We start from the raw sequence: 19,213 nt of genomic DNA, 5'->3' as shown, positions 1-19,213 counted from the left end.
GTCAAGATCTGTAAATATATATAGATAAAATTATATCTATATATCGATATTTACAAGCTAAATTACTTGCGACGTTGTTTGTTTTCTTAACTGATTTTCAAACGCACTAGCACAAACAATTCGAACAAAAAAGGATCTCATGTAGCGACAAAAGAATGGCCTCTCGGATATATAATGATCGCAACGATTATAGTTTCATTGTGACGCGCTGTAATGAGCTAAGTGGACCCGGGTTTTTTGTTTCGTGCTAATGTCGCTTATAGTTGTAGGTGATGATTGTCTTGGAATAGAATATTGACTATTCCACAACTTTGGATTGATACACTAAGATTAGTATATAGTAGCTTCGTGAGTATAGCTGAATTTTGTTCTGAATTACGAACGATGATTTCCGAATATATCCAGTTTTCTTACATATTATAAAACAAAGTCCTCTGTCCTCGCGTCTGTCGGTTCGCGATATCATGCGGTTTTTACTAATAGATATTGTGATTTTATCCGAGCGAAGTCAGTACGGGCCGCTAGTATTTAAATGAAAAAGGTAAAAAATAACTTTAATTCACATTTACCATTGTTGCCAATATTTCTTATATAATTGTGATTTCAGGTTTATATACGAGACTGAACATCACAACGGCATTGCGGAGCTACTGGAGATCCTCGGCTCCATCATTAACGGGTTCGCGTTGCCGTTAAAAGAGGAACATAAAATGTTCCTTCTCAGGGTACGAACTCTTTTTGTCTCTCTTTCATCTCTCTAGTCTGAGCGTTCCCAGTTTCTTCTCTAACATCTTCACGTGTTCGCGGTTACATTCGCAGCTGTGATGCCCAGGGTTCGCGCTAGCCTTCCTTATGGATGGATAAAGCGTACGGGCCATGGACCCACCATGCGGGGTCCAATCAGTGGGGACTACAGTTACAGCCGGGACTAAAGGCTTAACGCTTATTGTATGAGCGAGGTGATCATGCTCGACCGCCACCGCAGGGAAGATCTTCCCGCCAGGCTGCTGCAGCGCCGGGGACCGCACGACTCCGGTGTCATGTCGGAGGTTGTATATATGCTTCCAATCGTAAACGCACTGTCTGCGCGGTCTAGGCCTGTTAGCTTCTGTCGAGAATCTTCTACGTGGCTTATATAGTTGGCTTTTGGCGTCGGCGGCGTTGTGTATGTGGCGTGGTAGATGTCGCCACATTATTTTCTGAAGCATGTCCCATATCATCGAAATAATACCTTTTTTGTCACTCGCCCAATCTTCTTATCGAGTGTGTTATTACTATCCCTGGTGTCAGATTCAAGGTGCCCAAAGGCATCTGCCATGACTTTTACGACTACCTACAGCAAACTAGTGCAAAGAAACACTAGTGAGTTAAATAGTCAGTCAGGTTTTCTCACCTCACATCGGTATAAGCTAAATAAAAGCTTGTAATAACGACAATGTCATCAATGTATATTTGGATTCCAGGTACTATTACCCCTGCACAAAGTGAAGTCGCTGTCGGTTTACCACCCCCAGCTGGCGTACTGTGTGGTCCAGTTCTTAGAGAAGGACCCCTCGCTCACACAACCTGTAGTTAGGTGAGAGAACTATATATTTTTTGTTTTAACGTGGTCTCCCTGCCGCTGTGTATGAACACCAGTTCTTCGCCACTTTTTATTCTTCTTAATAAAGTTTGCGGTGTTGAATTTTATTTTATTTGAGTTTACAAACGGTTATACAAATTTTGAAAATATAAAGATATAAAGATAAATATGAAAGAATTCTGGAATCAAGTGGGAATTGAAACCACGCTATACAAATAAATATACAATATGTTAAACAAATGCCATGAAACTAAGAAGGTTAACAATGTTAACTTATGTATATAACCATCAAAGTTATCCGCTTAATACATGGTGAACGTGTCTTTATCTATGTATTAATTGTAGTTGAAGAAAGTATATACTTTTAGTTATGATTTATAGCACCGCTACCAATTGAAAGAAAATATAATTCACAACTCAGGTGTTCGTGGCCCTCCACTCCGTCTCGGGTCTCAACATAAATCTTCGTTAGAATCTATTATACTTTATTTTCTCGTTATACAATGTACTAACGTGTTAACTGTAATAATGCCACTATTTACAGTCTGATAAGAAAGAGAAGGCATTATATGAGGGCGCTGTCTCCTGTTGGCTGGCAACACTAAGCGTTTATTAACCAATCTAGACCATTCTAGTCAGTATTGCAATTGCAAAAAAATAAATTTTGACCGTCAAAAATTATTTTTCTTGACAGACTGTAGTTGTCATAGTTGGTGTTGTGTAAAGCTACGAATACACTGGGCAAACATTTGACGCGCAACATATCACTCTATCTCACGCATTACCATTGACTCGAGTGAAATAGCACATAGTCGATCTCACTCATGCAAATTGTAATGAAAAGGAAAGAACGATATGTTGCGTGTTACAGTAATACCACGTTTATAAGTTACCTCGGCATTGTTCGACGACGCAAAATAGTACAACCGACCGCCGTCTCTGGCCGAATGAGAACATTAATGAAATAACGAACTTATTGCTACTACACAAGATTTGAAATCCAAAAACAACAGTCGTGCTATCTCGCTCATAATAATTGTACAATATTACACTTGAGGGCAACTCCAGACATGGCGCGTACGCATTAGCCAATAGCGAACGGTTTTGTTCGCGCGGCCAAATGGCGCACTATGATTGGCGCAGATATTTTCCCGCCATGCAAAAAAAATATTTCTGCGCAGGTACATCGGTGTAACTTATAAAAGTGGTAGTACTGTAACTGTATTCGTGGCTTAGATTCCGCTTGATTTCCGTATACCAGGGCATTATTGAAATACTGGCCGAAGACGCACTCGCCCAAGGAGGTGATGTTCCTGAACGAGATGGAGGAGATCCTGGACGTGATCGAGCCCGCGGAGTTCCAGAAGATCATGGAGCCGCTGTTCCGGCAGCTCGCCAAGTGCGTCTCCAGCCCGCACTTCCAGGTAAATAACGTTTGTAAACTGTTTTTAGTTGCTATTTTTTACCACGTTATCCATTTAGCCGACAATCTTCTAAACAAAACACAAATAAAATTCGCTACGTTTCAAGTGTTCAGATACTTGTTCTCATGTCACAAACAAGAAATATATTTAACGATCTGTCTATTTTCCCGATCAGTCTACTTAATAAATATGCCGAATATTAAAGTTGTGTCTTGTGTTGTAAAACATTCCTAATTATTCTTTTAAACTGGTCCTACTCGCACATTAGCGCCACTAAAATTGTGTTGGCGTTCTTATTTCTTTTAATTATTTAATTAATAGCGGAAACTGAAAATGTGCCGCAGGAGTTTACACTAGATAATTGTTCAGGGTTCATGTTTGTAAGTATGTGTATATCTTCATTACATTATATTCCTTAACTGAAAACACTTGACTCAACATGCCTTAATATAGAATAAATGCGAACATAATCACAGTCGGAGACGGATTACACGGAGATATAGCTGTAAATTATTTGGCTTAATGAAAAGATTATAAAATTGCGATGTTGGTGCGCACACTAGCGCCATCACACGGCCCGACCTCAAATCTGCAACGTTTCAGGTGGCAGAGCGAGCGTTATACTACTGGAACAACGAGTACATAATGTCACTGATATCGGACAACGCCACACACATACTGCCGATCATGTTCCCGTCGCTGTACCGGAACACGAAGAGCCATTGGAACAAAACTATACATGGATTGGTTTATAACGCGCTCAAGTTGTTTATGGAAATGAACCAGAAGCTGTTCGATGAGTGCACGCAGCAGTATAAGCAAGAGAAACAGAAGTAAGTCTCTCTCTTTCTCTTATGTCAGGGACCCGATTTTTCTTAAGTATTCGATAAAAAGAAAGTTTGTTGTTAGTCAAAGAGTTTGTTTTGTTTTATTGAACGGCTTTTTGAATCATACTTGTTGCATAACCATGCTTTGACATATACAGGATTACTGGTATCTAACGCATAACCTTCCATAGGCGCATAAGGTACATAGAGACTAACATCTTTTGTTCTACAATTTTTGTCAAAACATAATAAATACAAAATTCTCCTCCATGATTTTGTTTCTATAAAACGTTAACTCTGTTCGATTTCGGCACATAACGCTACTGTACTGTCTCGTGTTGCTCGGCTATTACATAGAGTTAAGATGTGTAGAATCGCAAATAAGATTGTTTTTTTTATATGAAAAAAAAAACTATGTATCACGAAAAGTCGTACAACAAAAAATGTTAGTCTCTATATACCTTATGCGCCTTTGGAAGGTAATGCGTTGGATACCGGTAACCGTGTACATTTGTATCGTTCAGAGAACGGGAGCGGATGGCGCTGCGCGAGGAGATCTGGCAGCAGCTGGAGCACCGCGCCGCCGCCAGCCCCGCCGCGCCGCTCGAGGTCGGTCGCAGCACCAGCCAACGCGTCATTCAGATGTCAAAATATTACTCTTGCTAACAAAACACCGATAAATAGCAAGGCATTACTCTATGTATAAGCGTGAGCGACGCGAAAGGTGCGGTGCGGGGCGCCTTTCTGAGGCAATGGACGCGTTTCAATCTATATAATTTCTTCTAATATACCGGCAGTTCGCCTTTCGTATATATTTAATTCCACAACTTCCCCGAAACCCAGTAGGAGACCTATTAGAGAATGGAAGAAGCCCCTTCTCTCTTTCTCTCTCTCTCTCATCGCCCGCCTGACATCAATCTTTTTACGATCAACTGAGCATTTTCCTGGTTGCTTCCCGTTTTATGCCTGTGAGCGTCGAAACCTAGGATGTTATGAATATATATTATAAATATATATATCAATTTTTCAAAAGCTATAATTTAACACCCAACGCGTCATCTCGCGTATGGAGCGACTCTCCCTCCCGACACCTATTAGTTCCCGTGTTCGACTGTAGGGATCAAATAAATCTATCGGATGTTTAGACATGGAACCACTTCTGCTAATAACAAAGAATCAATCACAGTGCGCCATTGTGACGCAACGACAACCACACCGCAATGTGATTGGTTCGCTGCGTCGTGTGATTCAAACCCTGAACACTCCATACTATATTCCGCTGTGATATGAGCACGTACGTCTCATCCCCAGACAAAGAAGCCGGGCTACAACGCCAGCAAGCCGCTGCTGCGCAAGAAGTCCGAGCTCCCCGCCGACAGCAGCACGGTGAAGGCGCTCAGCGAACACAAGCGGGCGGACGTCTACCTCGCCACGCCGCCTGACGTCAACCAGTGCTAGCGCCCGCTGCGTCACTACCACCGGGACTGTGAGCATACTTACAATAATGTTGCTATTTCAATAGTGATTTTATGGCTCACGGTGTTATTGTCTAGTAACTGTAAGACTGTATATATGGGATATTATGAGAAAAGGACATTTTGAGAAAAGACATTATGAGAAAGGGCATTGTGAGAAATGGACATTTTGCGCCAAGACGCTAGCGGGTCTCGCCTGCTTTGTTCGGGTAAAACCATAATAAAAAGTATCCTATATCACTCCTGAAGGTTTCGCCTGTGGCAAATTTCATCGAAATCGGCCTAGTAGTTTTTGAGTTGATCCATTACAAATAAAAATCTCTTCTCTTTATAACATTAATATGGATATTCTATTCTATTTTTTTAAAGGACACCGTTGCAACAATTTACATGACTTAAATTGCGACTACATTTTGAATAATATAAAACCATAATACTATGTATTGAAATCCTTAATTAAACAACAAGCGAGCGAATGCCAATTCTTTCATTTTAATATCTTTAAGGTATTAAGTACGTCCACCTTAGAATCCAAATTAATATAGCATGGTGTTTTTAGGTAGCAAGAAATATTTATGAAGCACACGGAGGCCAATTCAGCTAAAGGAAGGTACGTCAGCCGCGGCAGTATACGTCAAAACCATTCCACTACAGTACCACCCGCAATGATTTATCTTTTTATATACTTTTTTAGCCGAAACGTGGTCACTTCTAGATATAAATAGTTTATGTTATCGGAGCCATAAATATAACTTAACTATAATTTATTTTAAAAACCAAATATGCATTATTTGATCATAGGTTCGATGTATTTTTTTTTTTTGTATATTGATTGTCTTTAAACTGATCATGTTTAACAAAATTTTTGTGCATTTAAACCAAAATTATACACAACTAAATATTTTAAGATATATTTACTCTGTTTTTCACAATCGTGCGGAAATAGATAATTTAAATTAACAAATTCATAAAATAATTACGTAATATTCATTTAAATAGGATTATTATGACAAAAGAGATCACCTTTATAGATGTCGAATTTTAAGTTAGGTAACAATTGAGGAGGGCCTAATGGGGCTTAAAGAGGGACAGAAATAGAAGAGTTTAATTTAAATCCCTCCTATATGGTTCACTTAGGTTAATATAAGTTAACATGCCTTTCTGCCTAAGAATTAATTATATTTTGTTTACTAACTCACAGTAATGCATTTGATGTTAGGAATTACGTGAAATTAATCAGTTAGATCACGCTTAGAAAAATATTAAACTTACCTACATTATAAACCAACTCGTAAAACCATTGGCCTTGTAAGCATTTTTTAAAACGACAATTTTCCATGTGTAACGCGTAGGATCGTATTGGGTATTCAGCCTTTTTCTATCACACACCTTTAGCGCGAAAGAGATGGGAGAATTATTCGTTACTTACGCGTAACGCAGTGGACTCGCTAACCAAAAAGTAACTCGTAATAAGTAAACGTTTTCACTGGTCCATGGCATATCGTAGATTTTACTTAGTACATTTTTTATAACGATCGTGTTAACGATTACAAATGTGACTAAAACTTATGTTTTTCCGATGACAGTTTGGTATTTAAAAGGCGTTTAGATTTTTAGTTACTCTGATCATTTTAATTGTTAGATATTAATATGTGGGCGAAATCATGAGTGGATCTCAAGAGTGGTTAAAAGCACTTATTTATTGTTAACTGTTTTAGGTGGATTCGTGCACGGCATTTTTTAATTGAACACTTTTTCTTTTCTTTGTCTTATTTAACCAAGACACCGACCGCAACTGTTTTAAATCTTTGCATTAGTAGACGACAATAATTCAATGTTTTAATTCGTTGTACGCTGCGTGACGAAAGTTGTAGCGGGTATTCAATGTTAATCAACATTAGATTATATCCGTCTCTGTCACAAATCTTACGTGCGTGAGAGAGAAAACGAATACGTGGGTATCCTATTTTTTAACACACAAAATATTTGTGATTTGTTTGCTCAACACTGCAGACGATCTTCTATAGGAGTCTGAGTAAATCAAGAAATGAGCCATTGAATGTGAATGAGCCACAGAATGACTAGCCATTTCTTTTGCGCATAAAGTTTGCGAATGAGAAAGATTGAACGCACGCTAACCTACGCGTCACGCAGCAGACCACTAGCGGTATTTACGATCGTTTGAGCCGCACTAGTGTCTTATAGAATATAGCTTTCATAAGTTTGTATTGTATTTTTTTGTTTAGGCAAAGTTACGAAGAACATCACGTTAAATTGGATCTCAATCTGATATGTTATGTTTATTTTAAACAATTGTGTATATAAAAGGGACACGAACCTTTTTTATTTGTTGCTGATGTTTCATCCGTGATGGATGTAACTCCATAGCAACATGAGGTACGTGCCACCCATTGCTATACAGTAAAATTTGCCCAAACCGCCTTACAATTTCCATGTTGGCATGTACTACCGTAGCTTGACTATATATAATTGTTAACTATTTTAACTTAGATCGGATTGTACATTTTTCTATGGACACATGTATGTTTTGTATGTATTCCGCCGTTCGCTACCAGACAAAATTGTTAAATATTCATCAATATATTGATATGTTGAAGTGTAAGCTAGAAACACACACATATATAATAAAATTAGACCTGTATGTGTTTTATGTATTCGATATTAATCATCCAATCAGAGTTGGGCCTGCGTAATAGGTCGTGGCCCATATTCCTTGTCGATCTATATGCAAACTCGCATTGTAGAATGGCTGAATATCATGATGATATATTAAAATCATTTTTATATCACATAGCAAATAAAAGTTCTGGGACTCGTATTGATGCATATCGCTATTGTGGTGTAGAAGTTCATACAATGAATTCGTGTTTCTAGCTCATACATTAATCGTGTACAAAATTAGGCATGAGATTAGTAACCAATGGGAATACATACTAGTAATGCTAGTTATGGATATTTAACTGTGGTTTGTAAAACATAGCTTGATCCATGTGATAGGTGACATTAGTATGAAAATAAGTCTCTGTCGCTCTCATTACGTTCATTTTGTCAAGCTATATTTTACACACTATCAAATATCAGAAAAATTAATCAGAAATGTTTACTTTTCAGAAAACAAAATTATAAATCATGTAAAAAATAATTTGTACCAATTGCGCATTTCGGGAGATTTCTATCCATTTCAGCATCATAAATTATTTTCATTTATTTAATTCATGATTTTCTTTCTTCTATTGTGTTTTATAAAAATATTACTCGTTTGTTATAGGGATAGTTTCATTTTATTTTTTTTAAAACCAGATTCACAATTAAAAAAACTGAAAGTGATGTCTAAATTTATCGTGACTATATTAACTATACATAGCAAAGGTTTAGCTGTAAGTAGGTTAGGTATGTACAGTCAATGGTGTCTGGTAGCGCTAGAGCCAACGACTATACTCCATTTGTTTAGATAAATAAATATAAACAATTTTGATATTTCTTTTCATTGCAACGTAGAACAGAAAAAACTATAGACATCGTCAGATGTTCCATTTAGTCATACATGAAAGAGAATATACTAAAATATAAGAGAAGCGGGACAAATAGTTGATTTGTCCCGTTGCAGGTAGGCGTGAAATTTGTAATTCTATCTTATCTGGTAGCCACATAAGATAGAACTACAAATTTCACTTGTCTGTAGTTTTCACTTGTCACCGCTCACTTGTCTGTAGTTTTTTCCGCTCTACCTATTGAAATATACGCTTCATAAATTAATATTGACAAAAATGTAATTTATATTATTGTTAATTAGTAATTTGCAAGGATATTGATTTGTAAAGTGTAATAGGACACGTGAATATTGTTTACCTTTAAATATCTAAATAAATGGAGTATAACTAGGTCTAGCAGTTATTTTATAACGGTTAATATAACTTTATATTGTATAGGGAATTTTCGCAATACGCTTCTGGCAAGCGGACATTTTGTATAAAATTTTGATACCCGTATCTTGTTGATGATTTGAAGATGATCCGCTGAAATCAATTATCGATATTATTTATTTAGTAACTGATGATGAAATATTTATTTTTGTAGGAGTTGGAACGACGTTTTTATACGTGAACATAGCTCATCTAAATATAGTTTGATCTTTTAAGTTATGCAAATGACAATTTAATGTACAAATGTGACATTCCAAGAGCATTTTTCCCACTGAATAATATCAAAGCTGATCGCTTCAAATTATTGACATAATACGATCCTACGGGGATCAGTTTTCAGGATGGCAAAATTGTATCATTCATTATAAGACAATAAATTGAGTATTGCCGATCGGAATTTTTTTTTCTCATGCAGTCCGACTATCTTTCTCGAATATATAAGGCTTGAGACACTTATTTTTAATAGTTCAAAGACCACAAAATGGAAAAAAAAGAACTAATTTTAGCAGCCTTGTGTCCGCTGTGTTACGCATAGTTACAACGAATAATCTGTGGTCCACCTAAGTTGTGTGAGACTGAATATTCGTCGTAACTAAGAGTGATGATCGCCGTTCATGTCTTGCCTAGGCTAAAAAATATTAAAATAAATTAGCTATTAATGTTGACCTAACCACGAAAGAAGGCCCGTGGATGAGGAACTATCAATAGGCCACATTGTTGTTTCCATCGACAGTAGCGCCACCTTTGTGGGACATCTTTTGTTTGACGGACTTTACAAAGATTTCAACACAACTTTGGCTGCGCAAAATGAGTACAACATGCCGCCATAAAACTGATCTTCGTAATTTAGCGTGACAGTCACCAGCTATCGCGCTGTAAATGTCTTGTTGACGCGAAAGCGACCTCACCCATCATTTGCAAGCTGTTCTACAAATTGATAAATTTTGTATAAATATTTATAACGATAATGTAACTGTTGAAAACAAATATTGTAACAGATGACATATTATAAGGTGCTTATGATTATCGTTATAATACAATGTTGTGCATATAACCTTGTCTTTTATTCTCTTTTCATAGTAGTTGTAAATGACGAACGCCTGTAATAATATTGAAAATTATATTTATTAATTATTAGTATTTTTCTTATAGTGAATACATGGTGCATACCAAACATGCTTTATATACAAAAAATATATAATGTGCGAAGTTTGACCTCAAAGTATACAAAAGTTGAATAAATTTCCCAGGTGAAAAAACCGTTCATTCAATACATTACGATACAAACGTGCAGATGTTGGACGTTAAAATACGGGGCAAAAACGTACTTCCTGAGTGAGAATAAAGATTTACTAGAATGCCGTTGGATTGGAGTATTTTCGAAGGTGAGGATGTTCTCAAGAAACTGTAGAATCTACTTTGATTTTCAAAAAGTCATATTTATTTACTATGCCGATGTGAAACTGTAGAATGTACTTTTGATTTTCAAAAAATCATATTTATTTACTATGCCCATGTGTTGATGTGAAAAATAGGTATAATTTAAAGGTAGGTGCAAACTACAACTACAATAACCATTACAGACACCTGTCTTTCTATTTTAGGAAATCACAAAAAAAAAACTAATAATGAACGACTTTTATTAGAACAATATATTATACAGAGTTGGTTATTCACATTTCATTTTATGATTACATTTTCATCCTAGCCTAAGTGTGGACATGATTTTTGAAAACTGATAGGGTTGTTAATAGTTTGAAATTACTGTTTTGTATAATTACATGTCGCGTTTCATTGTGATAGAAAGTTCCAAATATTTCAATGGAAATAAAATAAGAAATATATAGATTAGTGGAAAGGGAATGTTAATGAATATTTTCAAAACAAATTCCATCTGAGTTGCTACAAAATATACAAGCTAAGATAGACATGCGAGATAAGGATGTAAGTATAGCTATAGGGATTCTTTGGGTGTTTTGCACCAGTCAACTTTGCCTTTAACCTGCGCGCTGCTGACGTTAAGATAAAATGCCATACTTTGCATTTTTTTGCGCAGTTTAACGTCAAAGTTGACTGATGCGACGCACCCTTGGATACAGTTAACATAATGCTTTAGATATAAAAAAAATATTGCGGTTATTGTAATTGTAATACAAAATTAATTAGTATTTTAAATACTAATTTCACATTAAAATGTTGAGTCAGCAGGACGACGTATCACGATACAGATATTGATTTTGCCTTATGAACTAAGTTTTTGTAAACTTAATAAATTATGATGCCGTGTAAAAAATGCATTATTCGACTTTTCGATTTTCAATGGTTTATTAGATTAATCGAAAAAAAAGTTTTTGTGTTAAAAAACATTGTGTTGTTTGTTAAGTGTCTTCATATTTGTATTTATCAATTTAAAACTCAACGATAAAACAAAAACCAAATTATACTACAACTTAGTTTTCGATCAAATATTTTTCTTATTACAAAAAAGGACACCGCTAAAGACACTGCCGTCCAAACGACCTCTGCGTGACGCTTACACAGCTTTTCTCTTTCTCACACCTTACGCGTGACAGAGATGGGCGAGTCACCTATTTCTGTTCAATTTATGTAGTATAAAGAATACTAGCATACAGGACGGCCACTCTCTGCTTCCCAATGGCCCCGCTTACATTTAGTCACCTTACCGTTGCCGGCTGACTAGTTTCGAGAGCGCCACGCAATATGCGCAAGCGGCTTTATTGTTTTTCATACGCTTCCGTAGTATAGTATTATTCGTATATAGTCAGTAGGTATTCTCTCTTTCATCAATCCATGCCTCATCTGTTGCCTTGCCCAAACTGTCCCTCCTCCTGCTCCATAGAAGACCCGTGTGAGGGCAATGATAAGCAAATGCTTGCTGCTAGACACGGCAGACAGCTCTGCTGTGTCTATGAACTGGTCTAAATTAATATAATTTGTTTGCTATTTCGACCAGAGTTTTTCGAAAGTTTTCCCCGCTTCCTTTCTCAGCCGTTGAGCGTCGGAGCCCAATATCCCATTTTCTTTGCCGTCAGCTATCAGACCATAGATATAAAATTGTATAAGCATGTATATCACATATGTATGTCTACTTCCGCCTGCCGCTGAGCTGGTGCTTCAGATGTTGTATCTCGTCGTGCTGCTTCGTCAGCTGCTCGTTGAGGCCCGCCACGTGCTCCGTCAGCACCGACATCTGCTCCTCGTAGTTGTGAGACGTGGAGTGCAGCTCCTCCTCCTGATAAATTGTCAATCAACAAATAAAACTTTTACTGGGCGTAGAAAGTTGAAATGTAGCATAAAATGAATTATATAAATGTTTTATTTCCTCTTCACAAAAATCAATGTGCTTGCAAACTATTGGTGCATAATTAAATACGGAAAGAAAGTATGAAAATAGGAGTGTAATTGATTTTCTGAAATCAACATAAAAAAACAGTCTTTTAAGTCGTACGTAAGTGTTGCAATATAATTCAGAGAAATTAGCGTGTGGTTCCGCCCAAAAATACGCCCACTCCATAGGCTCTCATACTAATCCACGAAATCGTACAAGGCGACTAAGTGATAACAAGTTTTGACAGATGGGCTGGACAGCATGTCCCAAAGGGGTTGGGCAGTTGTAAAATACCGCAAGGTTTGCTCTGTGTTGTACCCAAATTACGTTTACGTCATTAAAATATTCTCCTTCCATAAAGATAGGAGAAAGGTACACACACAAAAATTATTATCTGTCTGATAAACATAGCATATATGTAAGTATATAACACGCATATCTATGATTAATAACAGGAGCACGATATGTAACTGTGACTCACCAGTCGGCTGATAGTGTTGTGTTTCTCCTGAAGTGTGTGCTCGTCTGTCTGTTTGTCTCTTTCCATCTCCTCAAACCGTAGTCTTAACATTTCACACTGAAAATTATACATGCTCATCAAATCTTGAAAACTAAAAAACGGATCACATATTCAAATTCCGAAAAACGGTATTTTTCAATAGACACATCAGCTGCTAAAAGCTGCCTATCTTTTATACAACTCAATATATTAAAGAAACTCACCTCTTTTACATAATGTTCAGTCTTGCTCTTTAACTCATTCTTCTCAACTTCCAAATCGCTAATTTTATTCCTAAAGTAAGTCCTAACTCGGTCTTCCCTCGCCTGCACCTCATGGTTCACCAGGAATGGCACCTCGAGGGAGCCCAGCAGCCCGGTGACTCTGCCCTCCCCGTCAACACACGTCTCATTAAAACTATTGAAGTCTCCGGAGTCGTGCCCGTCCCCTCTCCTCTTCTGCGAGGCAGAGACATACTTTGCTACTTCTAATTTAAGGCTTTCGTTTTCCATTTGTAATAACTCATACTCCATTCTAAGTTTTTGGTTATTCTGTGAAATAAAAGCCAATAGATTTTATTTTAGAACCATCATTTAAAAATTAGTTTTAAAAAGTATATTTTTTTATTGTGTCTAATTATTTTATAGCTGCAACACACGATACTTAGGGAAGGAAAACATAAAAAACAAAAAATTTTGAAGATTGTCTTACATCAAACAAACAAAATATGGATGGGAATGCTGTTGTTTCTTATCTTCTTGCAAACAGATATGATCATATCACTTAAATCGCCTCTACGGTATCCACAGCAAGCAGAATTGGATTATTAACAGAAACTACACATAAAAATGACAAAAATAAAATTTCATACATTTACCTGTTCTAATGTATGGGTCTTTATACTAAGCTGCTCATTTAAGTTCAAATCATCAACAGAACTAAGCGCATCTTCACTTCCAATCTGGAAAAAATAAATATTACAATCTCTTGACTTTTTCTTTTTTTTTTTATAATAAAATACATGGCTATATAATACATACATATGGTAAAATAAATGGCTTTGGTAGAAAAATATCCAGAAAATGCCCACTTTCCTTCTAGTGTTCTAACAATTCTTTTCACAAATTAATGAATTCTAGGAAGACCTAGACAAGTTTCAGAGTGGTTCTCAATAAACAACAAGACAGAACCCTATGGAAGACAAAAGGGGAGGCCTTTGCCCAACAGTGGGACACAAACACAACATATATAATAAAAGTCAAAGTAATTAATTTGTTGATAGTTTTCAACATACCAAGCTGCCACCTTCTGATAAAAAGTCTCCATTGCAGCTCGGGGGTTGACTAGCACATGTCACATGGGGTTTACTGGGTGTGCCCACGAGCCGGTCCTTCTGGGCTTCTTCCAGAGCATACTGCAGTTCCTGGTTCTTATTCCGAAGCTTGGCAATCTCACATTTGAATTTACTATCACTTTCACTAATGTGCCGCTGGTAATCCTCCAGAGTTGCCTTCAGCTGAGATACTTCAAATGTTCTATCAGACAACTGAAAATTTTAAAAAATTCGTTAAATATATAGACCAATCACTAAATAGTATAAAACAAAGTCACCCTCCATTTCTGTAAAATTTTAAGAAGCACAATAAATGCTTTTTTTTTGACAATATTCCCAAAGGTTTATGCATCAAAACTACTGAGTTTTGATGAATTTTTTTTTGACAATTTATTCCCAAAGGTTTATACGTACATAAATGACCCCATACTACTCCACTGGTGACTAACCAGAACCCAAGCTAAGCCCATAAGCATAGCCATGTCATTAGAAGCCTAGCCCAAATAGTTATGCAAAGACATTTTACCTATAAAAATATCACTGTGAATGAAAACAGAGTGAAGGACCATTAACTTTATTTATTTAACCATTAAATTTATACTATGGATTTTGTAGTGAAACTTGTATTGATGTCATTACCATTGGTAAAAACAAGTTTTTTTAATATGCTTATTAGCTTTGGAGAGAAATGATTGAGGAGGACTGACTAGACTGGAGGATAGGAATAAATTCCACACCGGAACTTCATTTGGTAGAAGTCTAGTAGACTTGATGTACTTAATGGTCAAACAATATGTTATTAAGTAAGTCATAGTAGAACAATTTTTTTCTCTACACAACTAAAGCTACTACACCTGTGAAGCAATCTGTGCATTCTCCATGATTTTCTTCTGGAGTTCCTCCTGCAGCAACCCAGAGTCCAGTGGAGCCATCGAGCTGGATGTTGGTGGCTGTTTGTCATCATTTTTACTTTTGGATTTCTTGTTTTGTTTTAACTGGAACAAAAGTAAATAAATTCATTAAATAACAAATGAAAAAAAAATATATAATTTATTGCCTAGATTCTACATGCAATATATTAATTATTATTAATATTATTATAAAATAATGTTTTCATAATTTGTTTGCATTTTCAGAAACTTGTGCTTATTTACATTTGGATCAAGAAAAGTACCTTAATGAGGTACATTTTTTGTCTTCTACATATAGAATTCGAAACAAAAAATAAAAACAGTGTTCAAACAGAAGGCTTATATAGTACTAGCTGCACTCAGGGGCTTCGCTCCCATGGGTATTTCAGGATAAAAACCCTATGCGTTATTCCAGGTTATTTTCTACCCATGTACCAAATTTCATAACAATCGGTCCAGTAGATAATGCATGAAGAGGTAACAAACTTATTTTCGCAATTTATAATATTAGTAGGGATGATAGAAGGCAGGTAAAAGTATATGAATAAAAGTGCAACATTCAACTTTTACTAACTAAATACATTCCTACAAAAAGTAAGTGATGGCTTAAGAACACTGAAACTTGATCTGAAGAAAGAACTTTAATCAAAAAATAACTTTTTGTCAGTCAGGTTAGAGTTGCTAGTTGCACAGTAACCTAAACCTCAGAAACTTTATGAAATGTAATTTATAATATTAATATAAATTAAATATGTACTTTTAAAAATTGATTTTAGTGATTAAAAGCGTAGTCCACTTTATAATTATGACAATAGAATCTAACCTGTAAAGCCTCAAGTTCATCCTGCAACACGGACACTCTGCGGGTCAGCTGCTGATTCCTGAATGTCAGCGAATCTAACTCCAACTCACATCGTCGCAACGCCTTGTCTTTTTCCTTTAGAGCATCCCTGAACTCGTTCGATTTAGCTTGTTCGTCTAGAACACCCTTCTTCAACACTTTTACATGCACTCTCAACTGGAACGGAAACAGTAAATTTACACAAATTGCCGATCATGTTTTGCCGAAATTAGAGATAACACAATCATACCTTTGAATACTCTGCAGCCAATTTCTGGTACTTCGCTTGAATATCACCGGACGGCAAGCCTTCCATTGCGATGCTTCATGAATTCATAACTGTTATTTGCAATGTTTTATATGTTTACTTTGTATTTTTACTTCAGTGCCTATAACGAACACCCACTTTCTACAAAAATGACGTATGATACGTCGACTGAGTTGACTGAAAAAAACACCTCTTGCTTGCTTTGCTTTGATAAATTTTTACTTTTGACAGATATTTTGACTAAAAGGATATCTATATTAGTCGATTATGTCTCTCATTCGAAATTATTTAATCGAATCGGTAGGTAAACTACTAAAGATATAAAATCCACGTGATTTTTTTTCGTAGAAAGCAACCATTCTTCAGACTTTCTAAAAACGCTTTGGGAAACGTTCTCCAAGAATATTTCGATGATAATTTTTGTATACCAAATTTCTGCAAAACAAAAATTTGAAGTAGAAATTTTCGAGAATTTCCGGCAGCGCATCACTAATTTCATGCCATTATTCAATGAATCGAAATCGAGCACAAGAAAAGAAAAACACATTTTTTATACTGGCAACATCACGTCTGTTGATGTGTCGTCGTGATTGTCCAATAGAAAATATCAATATTTTGAGATTTTATGAAATAAAAACGATAATTTCAGTCTAATTTTTCATATTTATATACTACATATTATATAAAATCTTTCAATGAAACAGTCATGGATGATAGGTTAGTAGTTATTCAACAATTCACAACAATGTATCGCAACAGGTAAAACTATGTTAGAACAATGTAAATTAAGACTAAACTGTGTGATATTCCCCAGGAACATGGAAACGAGCACTTCTACTAGTAACTATGGCGATAGTGAACACCCCAGGAGCATTATACACATTGACATAGATTGTTTCTACGCTCAAGTGGAGATGTTGCGGAACCCCGAATTGCGGTCGGTGCCCCTTGGGGTGCAGCAGAAAAACATCGTGGTGACTAGCAACTACGAGGCACGGCGGTACGGAGTACAGAAGTGCATGCTTGTTACCGACGCGATTAAAACATGTCCAAATTTGAAACTTGTAAATGGGGAAGACTTACACAATTACAGGACAGCTTCAAATAAGGTTTTCGAAGTCCTACTAACGTGGAAATGCCAGGTAGAGAAATTGGGTATGGACGAAAATTTTATTGACGTCACAAAATTGGTATTGGAGAAGTCAAAGAGTGATGATGTTAAAAACGTCACACTCTGTGGACACCAGTACAGCAAACATGGTGAGGAGTGCTTGTGTGGATGTCACACTAGACTGAAGATAGCATCACAAATTGCGAATGAAATTCGCCAAAAAATATATGATGAGTTAGGATTGACTACTTGTGCTGGTATCGCACATAATAAGTTGCTGGCTAAACTAATCTGTCCATTACATAAGCCTAATGACCAGACAACTATCTTCCCAGAGCAAGGAGCTGGCTTCATGTCAACTCTCCAAAGTGTCAGATCCATACCCAGCATTGGTTCAAAAACTACAGAAACACTAATATCTCAAAAAATCATCTCAGTGAAGGACTTGCAAGAAGTACCCCTAGAAGTGCTGAAAAATAATTTCAGCAGCGATATGGCTGTTCGACTGAAGCATTTAAGCTTAGGAGAAGACAATACTCCGGTGAAACAGACCGGGAAACCCCAGAGCATAGGTTTAGAAGACAGTTTTAAGACTGTGAGTGTTAAGAGTGAGGTGGAAGATAAGTTTTCAGCTCTTTTGCAAAGATTGCTTGTTTTGGTACGAGAGGATGGACGCATTCCAGTTTCATTGAGAGTCACATTGAGGAAAAAGGATGCTAAGAGACTGAGCAGCCACAGAGAATCAAGACAGTGTCAGATATCACCATCAATCTTTACAATATCAAATGGTACACTGACTGTCACTGAAGTAGGCCAGCAGAAACTTATGACTATAATTATGAGATTATTCAATAAGCTTATTGACTTATCAAAACCATTCCATTTGACATTGGTCGGGTTGGCATTTACAAAGTTTCAGGAGCGCATGACAGGTAGAGGTTCCATAGTGAATTACTTGATGAATGACATTTCTGTGCAGTCAGTACTCAACTTGCAAAATGACTGTGACACATCAGCCTCTTCAATGGACTACTCTGCCGCTTCTCCAAGCAGCAGCACAACGACAGACTTGTCTGATGGTGAAGTGGAACCTTCTCCTAAGAAGCCTAAAAAAGTCAACTGGATAGCAAAGAGACGATGTTTATCAAAGGAGGATGTGGCATCCCCGAGCAAGCTAAAAGTTGCAGAATTGAGGTTAAACTCAAAAGAGCTTGAGAAAGTGTCAGAGCTCAGACTGAACTCTAGAGACAGATCTCTGACACCTCGTGCCAGTCCGGCTAAAGATAATCTCTCTGACACTTCAGATACAATGAAAGATGTAGCAGAGGGTGGTTGCGAGGACTGTCCAAGTTATGTTGACAAAGAAGTTTTCAATGCACTGCCTGACGACATGCAGCAGGAACTGAAGGCCATGTGGAAGAACCCCTCCAGTTCCCAGGTCACCAGAAGTAGTCCAAGAACCATGAACAAAGCAAAGCCGAACACACTCTTAAAATATTTTGTTCCACACAAATAGTATTAGTAAGATTTTTATCTTGTTAATTATTTTAAGTGATAAGTGAATGGTTTCTATTTTTTCAAATCATACAATTTTTATTCAGCTGATCAAAATACATGTTTATGTTAAAATAATGTGTTTGATTTTTTTT

At 36.6% G+C, this 19,213-nt stretch overlaps 3 protein-coding genes across 6 annotated transcripts in view; 2 read left to right on the top strand and 1 right to left on the bottom strand.

Annotated features, from left to right (window-relative positions):
- The window catches only part of LOC128677344 (serine/threonine-protein phosphatase 2A 56 kDa regulatory subunit delta isoform-like), a 48,350-nt gene extending 38,044 nt beyond the window's left edge, over positions 1-10,306 (top strand). For all 4 annotated transcript variants that reach the window (XM_053758103.1, XM_053758104.1, XM_053758102.2 and 1 more), the window contains 7 exons: positions 608-725; positions 1,464-1,576; positions 2,844-3,006; positions 3,610-3,839; positions 4,358-4,442; positions 5,145-5,319; positions 5,868-10,306. In XM_053758103.1, coding sequence (XP_053614078.1) covers positions 608-725; positions 1,464-1,576; positions 2,844-3,006; positions 3,610-3,839; positions 4,358-4,442; positions 5,145-5,291 — 856 coding nt within the window. In that variant the 3' untranslated portion in view covers positions 5,292-5,319; positions 5,868-10,306. The remainder of the gene's footprint in view (positions 1-607; positions 726-1,463; positions 1,577-2,843; positions 3,007-3,609; positions 3,840-4,357; positions 4,443-5,144; positions 5,320-5,867) is intronic.
- A 569-nt stretch (positions 10,307-10,875) lies between these two features.
- LOC128677346 (uncharacterized protein) lies at positions 10,876-16,817 on the bottom strand. Its single transcript, XM_053758106.2, has 8 exons — positions 16,436-16,817; positions 16,168-16,362; positions 15,288-15,428; positions 14,395-14,646; positions 13,978-14,061; positions 13,325-13,651; positions 13,083-13,178; positions 10,876-12,505 (listed from the first exon to the last, which is right to left on the bottom strand). Exons 1-8 carry the CDS (start codon positions 16,499-16,501, stop codon positions 12,359-12,361), a joined length of 1,308 nt encoding a protein of 435 aa, XP_053614081.1. The 5' UTR covers positions 16,502-16,817; the 3' UTR covers positions 10,876-12,358.
- A 190-nt stretch (positions 16,818-17,007) lies between these two features.
- Positions 17,008-19,193, top strand: PolI (DNA polymerase iota). Its single transcript, XM_053757655.2, has 2 exons — positions 17,008-17,170; positions 17,268-19,193. Exons 1-2 carry the CDS (start codon positions 17,160-17,162, stop codon positions 19,078-19,080), a joined length of 1,824 nt encoding a protein of 607 aa, XP_053613630.1. The 5' UTR covers positions 17,008-17,159; the 3' UTR covers positions 19,081-19,193.
- The last annotated feature ends 20 nt before the right edge of the window (positions 19,194-19,213 follow it).

This window comes from Plodia interpunctella, chromosome 17, assembly GCF_027563975.2.
Source record: "Plodia interpunctella isolate USDA-ARS_2022_Savannah chromosome 17, ilPloInte3.2, whole genome shotgun sequence".
In the NCBI taxonomy this organism is placed as follows: domain Eukaryota; kingdom Metazoa; phylum Arthropoda; class Insecta; order Lepidoptera; family Pyralidae; genus Plodia; species Plodia interpunctella.
Note: the sequence above shows the minus strand (reverse complement) of the source record. Positions and strands in the feature narration are given on the sequence as shown.

What these genes read in the sequence shown, in the direction of transcription:
- LOC128677346 (XM_053758106.2), bottom strand. Translation starts at nt 16,501, where the DNA reads ATGGAAGGCTTGCCGTCCGGTGATATTCAAGCGAAGTACCAGAAATTG. An exon ending in TGGCTGCAGAGTATTCAAAG is followed by an intron (nt 16,363 to 16,435) that starts GTATGATTGTGT and finishes TTTCCGTTCCAG; the next exon opens with TTGAGAGTGCATGTAAAAGT. An exon ending in ATGAACTTGAGGCTTTACAG is followed by an intron (nt 15,429 to 16,167) that starts GTTAGATTCTAT and finishes CTTTTGTTCCAG; the next exon opens with TTAAAACAAAACAAGAAATC.